At 57.0% G+C, this 14705-nt stretch overlaps 8 protein-coding genes across 8 annotated transcripts; 4 read left to right on the top strand and 4 right to left on the bottom strand.

Moving 5' to 3' along the window:
- Positions 1 to 86: 86 nt before the first annotated feature.
- On the bottom strand, positions 87 to 3134 carry EX895_004904 (uncharacterized protein; the record flags this gene model as incomplete). Its single annotated transcript, XM_029885498.1, has 1 exon — positions 87 to 3134. One exon carries the CDS (start codon positions 3132 to 3134, stop codon positions 87 to 89), a length of 3048 nt encoding a protein of 1015 aa, XP_029738064.1.
- A 273-nt stretch (positions 3135 to 3407) lies between these two features.
- On the top strand, positions 3408 to 4478 carry EX895_004903 (uncharacterized protein; the record flags this gene model as incomplete). The annotated part of the gene is made up of 1 exon (XM_029885497.1): positions 3408 to 4478. The coding sequence occupies one exon, from the start codon at positions 3408 to 3410 to the stop codon at positions 4476 to 4478; it is 1071 nt and encodes a 356-aa protein (XP_029738063.1).
- An 81-nt stretch (positions 4479 to 4559) lies between these two features.
- On the bottom strand, positions 4560 to 5615 carry EX895_004902 (uncharacterized protein; the record flags this gene model as incomplete). The annotated part of the gene is made up of 1 exon (XM_029885496.1): positions 4560 to 5615. The coding sequence occupies one exon, from the start codon at positions 5613 to 5615 to the stop codon at positions 4560 to 4562; it is 1056 nt and encodes a 351-aa protein (XP_029738062.1).
- A 340-nt stretch (positions 5616 to 5955) lies between these two features.
- On the top strand, positions 5956 to 7758 carry EX895_004901 (uncharacterized protein; the record flags this gene model as incomplete). Its single annotated transcript, XM_029885495.1, has 1 exon — positions 5956 to 7758. One exon carries the CDS (start codon positions 5956 to 5958, stop codon positions 7756 to 7758), a length of 1803 nt encoding a protein of 600 aa, XP_029738061.1.
- Positions 7759 to 7973: 215 nt separating this feature from the next.
- On the bottom strand, positions 7974 to 8390 carry EX895_004900 (uncharacterized protein; the record flags this gene model as incomplete). Its single annotated transcript, XM_029885494.1, has 1 exon — positions 7974 to 8390. One exon carries the CDS (start codon positions 8388 to 8390, stop codon positions 7974 to 7976), a length of 417 nt encoding a protein of 138 aa, XP_029738060.1.
- Positions 8391 to 9045: 655 nt separating this feature from the next.
- On the top strand, positions 9046 to 10246 carry EX895_004899 (uncharacterized protein; the record flags this gene model as incomplete). Its single annotated transcript, XM_029885493.1, has 3 exons — positions 9046 to 9820; positions 9912 to 9930; positions 10039 to 10246. The coding sequence occupies 3 exons, from the start codon at positions 9046 to 9048 to the stop codon at positions 10244 to 10246; spliced, it is 1002 nt and encodes a 333-aa protein (XP_029738059.1).
- A 400-nt stretch (positions 10247 to 10646) lies between these two features.
- EX895_004898 (uncharacterized protein) lies at positions 10647 to 10946 on the bottom strand (the record flags this gene model as incomplete). Its single annotated transcript, XM_029885492.1, has 1 exon — positions 10647 to 10946. One exon carries the CDS (start codon positions 10944 to 10946, stop codon positions 10647 to 10649), a length of 300 nt encoding a protein of 99 aa, XP_029738058.1.
- Positions 10947 to 12905: 1959 nt separating this feature from the next.
- EX895_004897 (uncharacterized protein) lies at positions 12906 to 14308 on the top strand (the record flags this gene model as incomplete). The annotated part of the gene is made up of 2 exons (XM_029885491.1): positions 12906 to 13766; positions 13964 to 14308. 2 exons carry the CDS (start codon positions 12906 to 12908, stop codon positions 14306 to 14308), a joined length of 1206 nt encoding a protein of 401 aa, XP_029738057.1.
- Positions 14309 to 14705: the final 397 nt, after the last annotated feature.

The raw sequence follows: 14705 nt of genomic DNA, 5'->3' as shown, positions 1-14705 counted from the left end.
TGATGACTCAGATGTGGTGTGCTGTTTGCGTGTGTGAGTGAGTGTGTGTGTGAAGAAAATGAGGATGATGGCGAGGTGGTGCAGGATCAGATGATCTCGAGATCAGAATCATCGTCCTCGTCTTGGTTCTGGCTGTTCTGCGAGTGCAGTTGAATGATGCGTTCGCTGAGGCTCGATTGCGGTCCCTCTTGTTCCTTGAGCTGATCCTGCTGCGACTGGCGATTGTGGTCATGCTCAAGATCGTCCTCCCAGCCATCATCGGCAAAATCGTTCAAATGAACCAACTCGCCACCTACAACCTTGAAGTTGGACTCGCTCGTCTCGGTCGTCGGTAGGTTGAGCTTGGGTCGATGGCAGCGCTTGATCTTCAAGCTGGGTTCTGTTGCGATTGGCGTCGAGCTCGCGCCCGTGGCCAGGGAGAGGAGCTTGCTTCTGGAATCGCCTCCACTGCGGGGCTCGGCTGTGTGGGTGTTGGACTGGAGACCGGTGATGGGGAGGAGGTTGGCCGAGAGCGATGTGCGTTTGGTCGGGCCGAGGTTGAGGAATTGCAGCTTGGAGGCTTCTGCAGCGGACGAGGGTGTGGCGGAGGAGGAGGAGGCAGGGACAACACCGGTGTACTTGCGTCGTTTGGCATCCAAGGCAGCCTGCTTCTCCGCAGCGACCCGTTTGCGTTGATCGAGAGTGCTGTACGCAGCATGGATCATCTCTGCCGTCCCGTTGGGCAGAACGGGCAGGACCTTTGCCTCCGCCTTGTCCCTCCTCTCCCTCCTCTCCCTGCCCTCCTCTACCGCCTCTTCTCCACCCTCTCGCCGCGTCCTTGCAGGGGAAGCAGAGGGCGGCGCGAACCGTGCCTCGATCTTGCGCATCAGCTGCTCCTCCTCGATCTGCCGTTTCAGCCGACTCTGCTTCTCGGTATTCCCCCTCCCGTAGCGCCCGCTCACGTCGTACTTCCAGCTGCTCGGATCCGAGGAACGCACGTGCGCGTCTGCGTCGAGAGCGGCGGCGGCGGCAGTGGAAACGAGCGGGGACTGCGAAACGTACACCGCGCCGCCGTTGTTGTCCATGCCGTCGGCGACGTTTCCGTAGGACGAGTTGAGTTTCTTCGCCAGTGCGGCGCGCGCGAACGGGTTGTTGGTGTTGTTGGACTTGTAAGAGGTGGTGATATTGGTGATCGCCGAGTCTTCGTAGCCGGTGCCCGTTTTGCGGCCAGGGAAAGCAGAGCTGCTAGCGTGACCGGCTACTGGTTTGGCCCCGCCTGCCCCGCCGCCAAACCTGGATGTGGAATTGGCAGCGAACTCCGGCCTGCCTCTCGCCAGCTCATCCATGTGTCGACTGAGATGGAAATCACACGTACTGGTCCTCGTCTGCTTGCGCGACTTGATGTCGACAAAGTTGCCACATCTCTGACCATTAGCCTTGATCGCCGAACACCTCTTGTAGTCCGCAGCCTGGCCGATAACCAGGCAGTCTTCCGCAGACCTAGGAGTGAGCCTCAGCATCTTGGACTCTTTCGACCCAACTCCACCCTCCGCCCAGGGCAGCATCACCTTGGGGTTCATCACCGCGATCACCGTCCCCTCAGCCTGCTGGTAGAGCATCTCGAATGCGCCCTTGGACCCATTGATCCATTTCTTGCTCGACGAAGCAGTCGCCGAGAGCGACTCGGACAAGTCCGAGCGGATGTTGTTGTTGCGTAGCATGATCGAGGTGTCGATGGGATCGGATTCGTATGCGATGAGCGAGAGGTAGTTGTCTCCGCGCCCGGCTGAGCCTGAGCCATCAGTGGAGGAGCTGTTGACGCCGAGATCGACGAGTTTGAGGATGACGAATTTGCGTGATCGATTCGAGAGGTTGGTCTGTTGACGCATGCGTTCGTGTTCGTCGTCGATGGTGGTTGCATTGCGGTTGGCTCTCTTGGTGGTGTTGCGAGGATCGGCAAAGGCGTCAGGATTGCCTGGTTCGAGATCGAGTCGCAGCTTGCCGTTGGCGTCGGAGGATGCGTTTCGAAACAGCAGTGGGTCTGCATCGTCGTCCAAGGCGTTGGCAGAAGTTGAGTTGGGACGAGAAGGCGCTTTCTGCTGCGAACCAGGCGCATCGGTTCGAAACCCTCTGGTGACGAGCAACTCGCTCTTCTCGACAATCGTCGCTATAACGATCCAATCACCGTCGACGGGCACTTGGCGTTCACCGCTACGTATGCAGCCATCCATGGGACGTGCCACCGAGTAGAGGACAGACGGCGGGAGGTGGTATCGTCCACGAAGGTGTTCTTTGAGTTGCGAATGCGGGAGCTTGCGTTCGCGCAATCGGTGGCCGGAGAAAGGCTCCATGGATTCCCATTTGGGGTCCTCTGGATTCGGAGGGATGGCACGAGGACCAGGTCGCAGATTCTCGACGATTGCAAGATCATCATCTCGGCTCCAACTGCCCGGTGAAGAGCTGTGGCGTGCCTCGAGTTCATCCACTCCTTCTTCCAATTCTGAATTCTCTTCCTCGTCTTCGGCATCATCAACGCGCTCCTTGGCTCGAGAGAATACTCCCTGTGTCGTGGCAGGTGCAGCCTTGCTTTGTGGCTGTGATTGACTTGAAGAGGCTCGCGAAGGTTCCGCATGCTGATCTGCGAACCCGGCGCTTCTGAAGCTCTCTCGCTTCTCGGCCTCATTTCTCGCCTTTTGCAGTTGCGCATGGCGTTGTTGCTTGTCCAGCAAAGACTGCTGCACCTGCTTGGCTTTCTGGAGAAAGGTACTGTGCTTAGGTGCACGCTGATGCATACGGTTCTTGATCTGCTCTAGCAACCCACGTGCACTCGAATCGCCAGGATGACCGGGTGGATAGTGAAAGTTGGTGTCATCTTGGGCAGCAGAGTAGTTGGAGGAGGCCTTTGCACGAGCTTCTGCAAACGAGAGGAGGGAAGCTTCGCGCCGGGCTTCCTGTTCCTTGTCGACAAGTCGCGCTGATCCTGCGGCGCGCTGCTGGAGGCGAGGTTTCGGTTTGGATGGTGAGGATGGCGCAACGATGTCTGGGCGGCGGTGACGCTTGGTGGGGGGTGCGCGGTCTCTCGAGTTGTCGTGGCTGGGTGCTGGAGCGGGGCGAGGAGCTTGTCGAGAAGTGGAAGCTGAGCTTGATACCTCCATTGTGTCTAGATCAACAGCTCGAGCATGGCATAACCCTGGAACAGTGAGTGCGAGAGTGAGAAGGAAAGGAGAAGAACCCTTTCGTGGAGCCTTTGACGCGTCTGGTTGAAAGCGTGTCGGAAAGTGTTCTTTTCCTGATAAAGCGCGCTGCAACCGACACATTTTCGGCGGTTATGCAATGTGAAATTGTCGTCGTGTAAAGTGGAGCAAAGCACAGTCGTTCGAACTTCCATCAAATCTCGTCGTACGAGCACTCGCAAACGACGTCGCAACATGGACACAACTCGATCCACTTCCGCTGTACAGGCGATCGTGTCAACTTATCGCAAAGCACCAGTGACGCTATCCATCTTTGCATCGTACTTCATCTCGCGCATCGCCTCGAGCCTTTGGATCGACTATCGACTGTTTGTCTCGCTGCCTGGAGGTCCGCTGCCAAAGAACATTCTAGGATGGTCCCTGCACTACTTTGTGCTATGGCCTCTCTCGCTTTCAAGCGCTTGGACGAGTAGTAAGCTCGTGAGGCGCTTCTACCCCAAGGAGGCATCCCGTTCTGGTAGTAAACAGAAGCTGTCGACCGGGGCTGCTCTGCCGCAGAGACAAGGTCCAGCTCCGGTGACGGCAGGTGTCATCCCTCATCGACAGCTCACTCAATTCTGCGGCGACTCCAAAGCTGCTGAGCAGCAAGACGATTCAGAAGCAAAGGAGCAGGCTCGAGAAGCGATTCGGTACGTTTTATCCACTCTGCAGCAACAAGCCGATTCTCAGCCGTCACATCTGCGAATCGGTCCCAGCAAGATCGAAACACACTCGACAGCTCTCTTTGCTATTTCACACACGCTTGTCACCGGCAGCGACCAAGTCTCTCGATCGACACGTTCGGCCCTGTTCCCCTCTTCCCTCTCTCGTCGCTTCTTGTCCTCGGTCCGAGGCGAGTTTGCGCACCTCCACTGCCAAGCCTCTTCCGACCAGTCGGCACAATCGGCATGGTCCGACGACGGGAGCATGCACTTGACGCTGCATCCTCACGACGCTGCTTTGTTAGTGGAGCAAGGCTGGGGCGAGCTACATTCGCTTGCTGGATTCCCGTCCTATTCAGGGTTCTGGCTTGGGTGGCCGGCTTGGCTAGTGCATTTGCGACCCGACGGCATCACGTCTGCGCGTTGGTGGACGAAGAGCTCACTGCCGATAGACTCGAACGCAAGGGTCACAAAAGCCATTGGTCTTCCACCAACGTACTGCCTCGTCTACAGCCCGAGAACCTTGGATGAAGCAAAAGTGGTGCTCGACATCATCCATGCAGCAACGACGTTTGCCATCGGGTCTCGTATCACATCACACTAAGTCGCACCGTCACACACACACACCCGCGATTCTCTTTCACCTCTTGCTACAGTACTTCTGAATCTATGTCATTCGGGACTACTACTTTTTACCGCCTTGCAAGTAGGCCATCATCGCTGCTACGCCCTTGCTGACCTTTTCAACGTCCCGGAATGTGAGACTCAATCGCGTTCTTCTTGACAGCCCTTCATCCTTTGCCTCGTCGTCCGTCGTTCCGGTCTTGACGTCACCGCTTCGAGACTTGGCCCTTTCCACCTTGCTTCGCAGCTGCGCATCATCCAGCAAAGCCGCGTTGACTACGTGTGCCAGCTGAGCACCCGTGTCAACCTCTCTTTCAGCGATGCCATGCAGATACGACTTGTAGACGGCGCCCGTGGTGATGAGCAGCGATCTCGGCTCTTGCAAGATGGAGAAGACCGGATTCGGCTCTCTTGCCCTCGCACCGCGTACAATCTTGACGTTGCCTTCCACCCTCTCTTTTGGTACGATCTTGGATTTGGTCGGATCTGCTTCACAAGTTGCCTCGGAGTTGTTGACGTTGGAGACTTTATCGTCATGCTCCTTCATTCGTTCTTCAAAGTCTCTCTGCAGATCCTCGTCGACGTATCTGTAGACATCGAGAAGAGTGTGCGATCCCAAGCTGATGGTGGCCACGGCAGGAAAGTAGGCAGGTCCGTCTTCGTGCGGCATGATTCCCTGTCCAGCAAGGTATTCGTTCACGAGGCAATGGTTCGGTTCGCCATGCTTCGATTCATCAAACGCGCCGGTTTTGCGCAGCCGAGTGATGAGGTCCGGATAGGTGGTGAAAAAGTCAGGCATGGGTTGCGGCATCAATGTGTTGTTCTTGGCGAGCATCTGCCCGCCCCATTCCTGCAGCCTTCTGTTCTGCAGCACTTTCCATTTTGGTTTTGGTGCGGAAAGGATGGCTTCGGTGAGGAAGCGCTCCTCGTCCTCGGTGATGAAGTTGGGGATGTAGAAGAATCCGCCTTCGTCGTTCTCTTTCTCGGCGTCGGTCTTGTCTTGCTGCTGTTGTATGGATGAAGAGGCGAACTGGTTGGGACCGGCATGCGCGGGGATATCGATGCGATAGGCCTTGAGATCCCAGCTATCTTTGGACGGCTCTTCCAGTAGCGACATAGTGTGCGTTGTGGTGCTAGGAAAGAGGATCGTTGAGGTTGGAAGGAGGAGAAGGTCAGGACCCTGAATTATCTTCGTGAGAAGAACAGGCTGCGCAGTCCTCTGTTACTAGATGCGCAGTACGCTGAGTTGGACCCATACTGAGCTGCTCTGCCTTGCTTTTTTTTCTGGTTGATGTGGAGGATGGCGTGTCAATTCACGCACGGCGACAGACTCGAGCTCGTCGATGTCACACGCGGGTTACCAACCTTTCCCTTTGTTCCACTTCATCACTCTCCATCTCTGTGCAGCGCGGACCGAAAGAGCAGGCGCTTCCATCTTCCGAGCAACCGTTTTCAACATGACTGACCGCGAAGGAGACCAGAGCAACGCCTCAGGCTCAAGACCACGCACCTCTCCTTCCACTTCGACAGCCGGTGACAACGTTGCTCGACTCGAGAACGACCTCATTCCATCTCCACCAGCTTCCTCACGTGGGATCCCACAAACGAACGGCGCCCCAGCCAGCTACACCAACGTCGATGGATCGGCCCGCGTGTACAGATTCCCAAACGACTTGCCGCCCCGTTTTGCTCCGTCGAGCGCACATGCTGATCCCAACGAGCGAGTGGTCACCGTCCGCGACTTGAGATCCAAAACATGCTGGATCTGTTCCGACGACGATGAGGATTCTCTTCCCACTTCGAATCCATCCGCGTCTGGAGCAGCGTCCGAAGTGGCGTCCTCCGCTACATCCACCACGAGACCCAAACGATTCGTTCATCCTTGCAACTGCACCCTTGTAGCTCACGAGAGTTGCCTGCTTCGGTGGATCGAACAGAGCAAGCGAAACCATCCTCTCGAAGACCAAGTCACTTGTCCGCAGTGTAAAGCTCCCTACGTGCTCGTCAACAACAAGACCACGCTGCTCCGAGTCTTTGACTTTTTCGACAAGCTCCTCATGCGCGTTGAGCCCATTGGTGCTGTGGCCATTCTCGGAGGGTCGGTGCTGGTCGCATGCACAGCATATGGCAGCGTGGCCATGCGCATGTTCTTGGGTAAGGATGCTGCGCGAAGAGCACTAGCTTCTCCCTGGCCATGGCATTACTGGATCGACATTCCACTCATTCCGTTTGCTCTGATCGCTTCGAGGCTGAACATCTTCGAGAATGCCATGACCTGGGTGCCGACACTGGTCGCCTTGCCGCTCACCAACATGTCCATGGTCACTGCTTCAGCAGCACATGGTCGTCTGCTGGAGCGCTACTTTGAATCCAGCATCACCAATGCCCGTGCCTATCCTCCAGGACCGGCGCTGACCGCGCTCCTTGCTCCATGGGTGCGCATCTTCTACCTCGCACTCAAACGCAAAGTGTACCGCGCCGTGCTGCACCCATTCTACGGCAGCAGGCGAAGCGCCAACTCAACCACAAGGACGACGGGCGCAGGACGCAATCGACGCAGAGTGATCATCGTCGGCGAGCCACACAGCTACTTGGTGGATGGCGATGCGGCGCTGGGTGCGGAACCCATGCCGGACGGTGTCGGTGGCCCTGTAGCTACACAGCGGGGTGGAAACGGCGATGGAGGGGCAGACGATGGTGCTACACAGACGGTCTATGTCACGCATCACTCGTTCGCTCGTCTGTGTCTGGGTGCGCTCAGTCTGCCGTTCATCGCCAACCTCATGGGTCGTCTCCTGGGCCACTTTGCACGCTTCTCGCCGCTGCTCGCGCGCTTTCTGGGCATGAACCACCTACACTTTTCCACCTCCTCCTCAACGTCGATCTTGCGATCTTTCTACACGACCAAGTCCTCGCCCGCTTCTTCCTCAAAGACCACCGCGTCGAGCTTAGCACCTTCGCCAATCGGTTCGCTCTTCCGCGGCCAGCTGCCACTGCTCGACCCGCCTGAATCCCCCGGCACAGGCGAGGTGGACAGGAAGGTCGCGCAGCAGCTTACGGCGCTCGGCTACGGCTCGAGATACGACGATCTCGACCCCGTGTGGTTCAGAAACGCGGTCGGCGCGGGTCTTTACATTGTGCTCAAAGATGCCGGCAGCCTGCTGTATCGCTACCTAAGGCTGAGTCAGAGGAACAGGACAACGGTCAAGGATCTGCCGTTTCAGGCGGGATTGGTGTCCGGGCTGGATTTGCGCGATTGACGCTGACATGCAAGCGAGGAAAGGAATTTTTCGTTACAGATGCATTGTGTGGTGTTGCGTTGGGTCAAGAAGCGTGCTGCTACGTGAATGAGGCGGCCCAGGGTGGTCGAAGTGCGATCTCGTATGAGTCTGTCTGATGCGGCGTCGACTGCGCACACGGCCTGGGGAGCATGCGATGCAACGCCGCGATACAAGGCGATCGAGTGCTAGCGGTACTACTTTTTACCTTTCTTCTTTTTCTTCTTCTTATCTGACGCTGCTGCGCCTGCTGCCGGTGTTCCATTTGCCGCTGACGCCGCCGCTGATCCCCCTGGTGTTGTTGCTGATCCGTCTGCTGTCGCTGCTGTCGCTGTCGCTGCCGCTGCCGCAACGGGCTCAGGATTGGCATCCGCCAACGGCTGCCTCGATCCAGCCATCGCATACGTCATTGCCTTGTTGAAGATCTCCAATCTTCCCAGGATCGCCGAGGATCGCGTTCGGTACTTGATCGTGGTGGTGTCATCGGTCACCTTGAGCGTCAAGCTGTGCGTGGACGGGCGGAATTTGAGCAGGTAGCGCGTCTTGTGTGGGTTTTGCTGGTACAGCTTGATGCTACGTTGTTGGAATTCGGGCCAGTCTTTGATGTACACCATTGTAGGCGAATGGCTGTGTGTGGTGTTAATCTAGGTGGAAGAGCAGCAATGGAATTGCCAAGAGCGCCTTGGTTATGCTCAGTCGATGGAAGGGCTTGGTCTTTGCGGTCAGGCGAAGAGCGATGGCTCCAGAGTATAATTGGAGAAAGGCCTGTTGTGATGTAGTGGCAGCCTTGACAGGATGATGCGAGCGAGGGTACTGAATTGGTGATAGGTCGTGAAGGACGAGAAGCCTAGGGCAATGCGCAAGAGATGGTGGTCTTGGTCGTCTGAGAAGGCTGATTTCGAAGGCTCTGCATGGCGTCACGTGTATATGGGTGGAAAATCTCGGCTACAAGGTCAATGTCGGTCTAACATACCTATTTTGCGATGTGAACAAGCGATGGTTGAAAGCTGCAAAAAGCGGACAGTAAGCTGCAGCAAAGCCGACGTCAACTCTTCCAAGACTGCACGAGTCAGCAACCTGTCTCTTGATCGGATAACGTCCGTCTTCATCTCCACCCACCTCCCTTGCTGGACCACACCGTCTCTTCCACTTCGACGTCCAAGGATCTCATCGTATACATCGTAGAGACTTTTTGAGCACCTTGTCGCCGTCGTTGTCGTCGCCGCTCTCACCGCTCCGATCCACCCGCAACGAGCACAGCATTTCATCATGAGCAGCACCGCATCGTCCGCCTCGTCTTCCATCTCGGAAGCAGCCTCTCAGACGTATGCTACCATCAAGGATGTCGCTCCGGGCCCCAAAAAGGCTGCAGCCATGCCAACACAGACGGCGCAGCGCCAGGACAAGCCACTGTACTCGCTCATAGCCGGAACCACCGCGGGCGCCGTCGAGGGATTCACGACTTACCCCATCGAATACACCAAGACCGTCTCCCAGTTCGCAGCGAAAGCGGGTGAGAAGGCACCGGGCCCGATCACAATCGTGCGCAACACCATCGCCAAGGACGGCTTCATCGGGCTCTACTCTGGCTGCGGCGCCCTCGTCACGGGCAACGCGATCAAGGCCGGCGTGCGCTTCCTCAGCTACGACCACTTCAAGACGATGCTCAAGGACGAGAACGGCAAGCTGTCCGGTCCTCGCTCCTTGTTGGCCGGACTGGGCGCGGGCATGATGGAGGCCATCTTTGCAGTGACCCCGAGCGAGACCATCAAGACCAAGCTGATCGACGACGGCAAGCGCGCAGTGCCCAAGTATCCCAAGGGGTTGATTCCGGGTACCGCGGCTATTGTGAAGGAGGAGGGGATCAGAGGGATTTACAGAGGTCTGTTCCCCGTGATGCTGAGGCAGGGTGCCAACTCGGCGGTGCGGTTCGGAACGTATTCGACGTTGAAGAACTTTGTCAGCGGTAGCGCGCGCCCGGGTCAGTCGCTGCCGGGTGGCATCACGTTTGGTATCGGCGCCGTCGCTGGTATCGTCACTGTCTGTGAGTACAACCTGCACTTTTGGACATAGCTTGGCAGATTTGAGACTGACACTCTCTTCCTCTTTCCACCCGCGATGCGTCGCACCTATAGACGCAACCATGCCTTTGGAGTAAGTTCCCCCCTGCCCACTCCTCACCTGTCAGCCCCTCACACTCAGCACTGACCCACCTCCCTCCCACCCTCCCCCCTGCCTGCCTCTCTCTTTCGCCCTTCACAGTGTCATCAAGACCCGAATGCAAACGCTCGAAGCACGCACAAAGTACCGCAACACGTTCAACTGTGCCGCCGTCACACTGCGCGAAGAGGGTATCCTCGCCTTCTGGCGCGGTGCCACGCCGCGTCTCGCTCGACTCGTGCTTTCGGGCGGTATCGTCTTCACCGTCTACGAGGAGATCATGAGCGTTCTCGGCGCCAAGACCATGTAACAAGCTGAGCCACCCACCGCTACAATTCGCATCAGTATCATCATGCTCTGATTCGTTCGAAGCGGCGCGGAACTGAGCATGGGCCGTCTACTCGACTCGGCCCTCCAAAGTATCATCATCGTCTCACTCCTGCGCACGCGGACATCAGAGCAAGGTGGAAAAACATCTCTGTTCAGGAAGAATCGAGAGCGCGAACGACAAAAGACGAACACAAAAAAGTACAAGTGCGGAATACGAGCGCGGCGACTGGACATACCGCATCGACCGTCCGACACGACCAAGAGTTAGGGGAGTGAGAAGCGGTACACGAGACGGACGAGAGCCAGGAACGCCCCTTCACCAAGGGGAACGAGGAGAAGGGGGGATATCATATTTGAGCAAAAGATGCTGCGCGCGCAGATCATCGGCGCTTGTTGTAGGCAGCCTTCTCGGCCTCGGCACGTGCCTTGTCGCGGTTGGCCATGTCGTTGTACGGCTTCTTCTCGGCATCCGACATCTCCTTCCACTTGGCACCGAGGAGGCGGCCGACGTCGCCGAATCCAGCCTCGGGGTTGGCCTGCTTGACGCGCTCACGGTGGTCCTGCGAGAAGAACATGTATGCCGAGAGCGGGCGCTTGGGGGCAGCGGGGTCCTTCTTGGACTTGGTGGTGCGCTTCTGCGTCGAGGTCGACGACTTTGTCTTGGTGTCTGCTTTGGCCATCTTGACGAGTGGTCTGTGTGCGAGTGGCGTTTGCGGGTGACGACGAAATGAGGATGGTGTGCGGGGAAGGCGATGATGGAGAGCAGATTCGTGAAAGAGAAGCAAGGTTTAAGTGGAGGGGCGAGAGAGGAAGTCAACGTCAGTATACAGTTTGGCATTGGTGATCCACGGCCAGCCAGCAAGCATTCTGTGGGTTCGCAGACGATGGCAATCGTCGATGTCGAGAAGAAATGGAATTTCCAACACAGCCAAGACGCGACGGCGAGACGCGTCCCTGCCCGCGCCTGCCAAAGTTGAGCCGGCACAAAGCAGCAGAGCATCGCAATGATGGGAGTGTCTGGCTACCCTGACGCTGATCGTGACGAGCACATTTGCGCCCAGTGGCATCCAGGTGACGCTCGTCGCATGCTCTGTCGTCTCGTACTAGGTACTAGTGCCTGCCAGTCGCCCCTCAGCCAAGCTTTCGCACGTCCCTCGGCACAATTGGCGCTGAGCGGCAGTGGATGGATGGATGGAAGTTGGATGGGGTGGCGATCGCATGCGACGTGATCGCGACCAGAATCGCGGCGAACGATGGCGTCGAATGGGTGGGACAATGTTGTATGGCATCTGACGATGGCATAGGGGGGGATAGTCACGTCTTGACGCGTCTTTGCACTGGCGCTGTACAGGGTGTTGGCCAGAATTGAATATGCTCACCTGTGTATGAGAGGGTGCGTGTGTGTGGTGAGCGTGAGAGTTGGCGGAGGATTGGCGGAAGGGGGGGTTTTGGTGGGCGACGAAATTTGGCAGAGGGGTTTTGATTGAGAGCAGCCAGCCAAAACTGGAGCGAGTCTCTCTCGCCAGTCAGCGAATGTTTTTCTTTTTTGTGGCAGTAGACCTGTCATTCAGCAACTCGCTCGACCAGGACTCAAAAAGTGAGGCAGCAGACCAGTCAGAAGGACGCGCCAGCTATGCTTTGAGCGAGCACGAAGTTTCTCACAGCGTAGGCGCTCTCTCCCTCTCTATGCTGTCTGCGCGAATGCCCGTCTGCCTTTGCCTTGACTTAGTTTGCCGTCTGTGGCTTTCGGCTGCGGGCTGGTCGGTGTGTGTCGAGACTCTTTCCTCTCTCGCAGTGAAGAGCTCGCTCTAGGAGCGAGACACCATCGCGCTGTCCAGCTGAGGCGAATCGCATATCGTCCAAAACCTGAATGAGCAGCCTGTACGCGGACAGAGCAACGTCGGTCGTCGTCGTCTCTTGGAGTGCATCACACTGCGATAGACTCTTGCTCGCTGCAGGGTCCGAGCAACAAGCGTCGTCCTATCGTTCATCTGGCGTAAGGCGTGTCGCGGTGCACAGCCGGGCATCAGCAGCTTCTTGACAACGCGAAGATGCAGACGCGAGGACCATTCATGCTTTCCCTCGTCTTCATTCTCTCTCTCTCTCTCTCTCTCTCTCTCTCTCTAAGCGTCACTCGCGCCTTTGCCAGCTCTGCAATCCATCCAAGGCTCGTAGGCGGTCGCTCTTCCTGTCAGGAGCCAATTTGCTTCCAGAAACAACGCTGGAAGATCTGTGAATGAATTCATGTCGATCGCAAGGGGTTGTCCGTCACTTGGCCCGTGCTCTTCTTCTGCAAGGGTTTGATCCGAGAACGGCGTTTTGGGCACGCTGTTTTTCCTGAGAAGACGTTGTTATTCAACAGGTAGTTGGATTTTGTCGGCCTAACAAATATATTCCTTATGCAGACGGAGACGAGGCGGTCATGCAGTAAGCCGTGTCTGGCAGCGTCATACGCGTTCTTGGACCCCTGAGACTGAACCGGCGGTTAGTGGCAGGGGGAGGCGAGGCGTAGGTGATGGTGGTCCAAGCACCTTTGCGGAGCTACAACGTGATCAGGACTTTCATGCTGACGGTCTTAGAAACTGGTCTTGCACCACCATCCCGCTTCGCATTTGCATATACCTACAACCTTTCTCACCATGTCGTCTAATCCCAGTCTAGACCACGGCCAGGAGCACGAGTCGATGGCGTTGGTGCTGGAGCACCTCGTCTCGTCGGGGCCGATGCACGAGACGGGCGATCAGCTGCTGCCAGGCACCTCGGAACACACGGCCATCACGCCTGCTCCTGTCTCGGTGCAGAAGCATTCCAGCTGGTGGGGCCGCTTTTTCCCCGGCAGCCTGGAATCGACCATGGACCGTCTATTTGCGAGCTACCACATGGGCAACTACGTCGCCATTCGGGGACAGCAGGGGCAAAGGATCTTTGAGAGCATGCCCATCTATGTGCGCGTGGGAATGCACCTTCTCTTCTACAAGAGCAAGGAGCAATCCTTCCTGCGCTACAAGTCGGTGGAAGACCTGCTCAGGACGGTCTCGGTACGTCAGGGCAAGGTGTACGACGACGAGTCAAATCCTCAGGCGGTGCTGGAGCACATTCAGAGCTTCATCAATACCTACTCTATCAACCTCGACGAGCTGGTCCAGCCCGACCCGTCGCAGTATCCCAACTTCAACTCGTTCTTCTACCGCAAGCTGAAACCGGGACTGAGACCCATCGCCGAGCCAGAGAATGCGTCGGTGGTCTCGTCGTGTGCGGATTGCAGGCTGACCGTGTTCAGCGATGTGGCCGAAGCGACCAAGTTCTGGATCAAGGGCGACGGCTTCACGTTGAACCGACTCATTGGCGACACCAACCTGGCCGACCGATGCTTCCCACCGGGCAGCTCCATTGCCATCTTCCGCCTTGCACCCGCCGATTACCACCGCTTCCACCATCCTGTGGGGCCCGCCGTGTGTGGGCCGACCAAACACATTGCGGGCGAGTACTTTACAGTCAACGTGAGTGAACGCTGGGATCGTCGGAGGCTTGTCTTTGCCCTCTTTCTGAAATTTGCGGCCATTTCTTGTGCCTCCTTTTTGCGCTCCTTTTTTTTGAACGTTGGTAATGCCTGTTATGCTGTCGGACTAACTTGGCCTGTTTTGGGATTGCCTTCTTCTCGTTTCGCACCGGACACGTGGCTCTCCCCTTTGTGCAGCCACAAGCCGTCAATGCCGACTTTGACGTCTTCTCCGGCAATCGAAGGGACGTGCTTGTGCTGAACTGGACACCTAAGGGAGAGGCTGGCCCTTCGATTCCCGTGGCCTTCGTCGCTATCGGTGCCATGCTGGTCGGCTCCATTGCCTGGACGAACGCCAACCAAGGATCTTCAGTTCAGCGCGGCGACGAATGCGGCTTCTATGCCTACGGCGGCTCGACCAACATCGCCGTCTTCCCTCCCGAGGCCAAGATTGAGTGGGACCAGGATCTGCTCGACAATTCGAAACAGGGCCTCGAGACCATGGTTCGCACCGGTGACCGCATCGGCATCTCGAACGCCTGATTTCGTGTTCACGCCACCTCCTGTCGCTTCTGTTCTCTGTCATGGAAACCGTTGCTGCCGTACTGCAAATGACTAAACGAATCCGATCGCAATACCTTGGCTCTGCCCTGATCAGGGTAGCATGTCTCGCCCGAGCTGTAGAGTTGGCCAACGCGCAAATTGACGCGTCTGCAGTTGGAAAGGCGAAAAAGGAAGCTCTGTCTGAGGGAATTCTGACAACCAAATGCGTCTGTCGCTGCACGAGCTCAAATTACAGAAATCCAGCGGTGAGGATTTGCCTCGCCGCAGCGTGTCACTCAACCCACGTAGCTCTGACATTACAAGACCCTGTGCCACACGAGCAATCTGATTTCTAATTGCTCCATCTCCATCCCCAACCTCATCACTACGCTTGTCG

The sequence above is a fragment of the Sporisorium graminicola genome, chromosome SGRAM_5, assembly GCF_005498985.1.
Source record: "Sporisorium graminicola strain CBS 10092 chromosome SGRAM_5, whole genome shotgun sequence".
NCBI classification, from domain to species: Eukaryota; Fungi; Basidiomycota; class Ustilaginomycetes; order Ustilaginales; family Ustilaginaceae; genus Sporisorium; species Sporisorium graminicola.
This window is presented reverse-complemented; position numbering and strand designations above follow the sequence as displayed.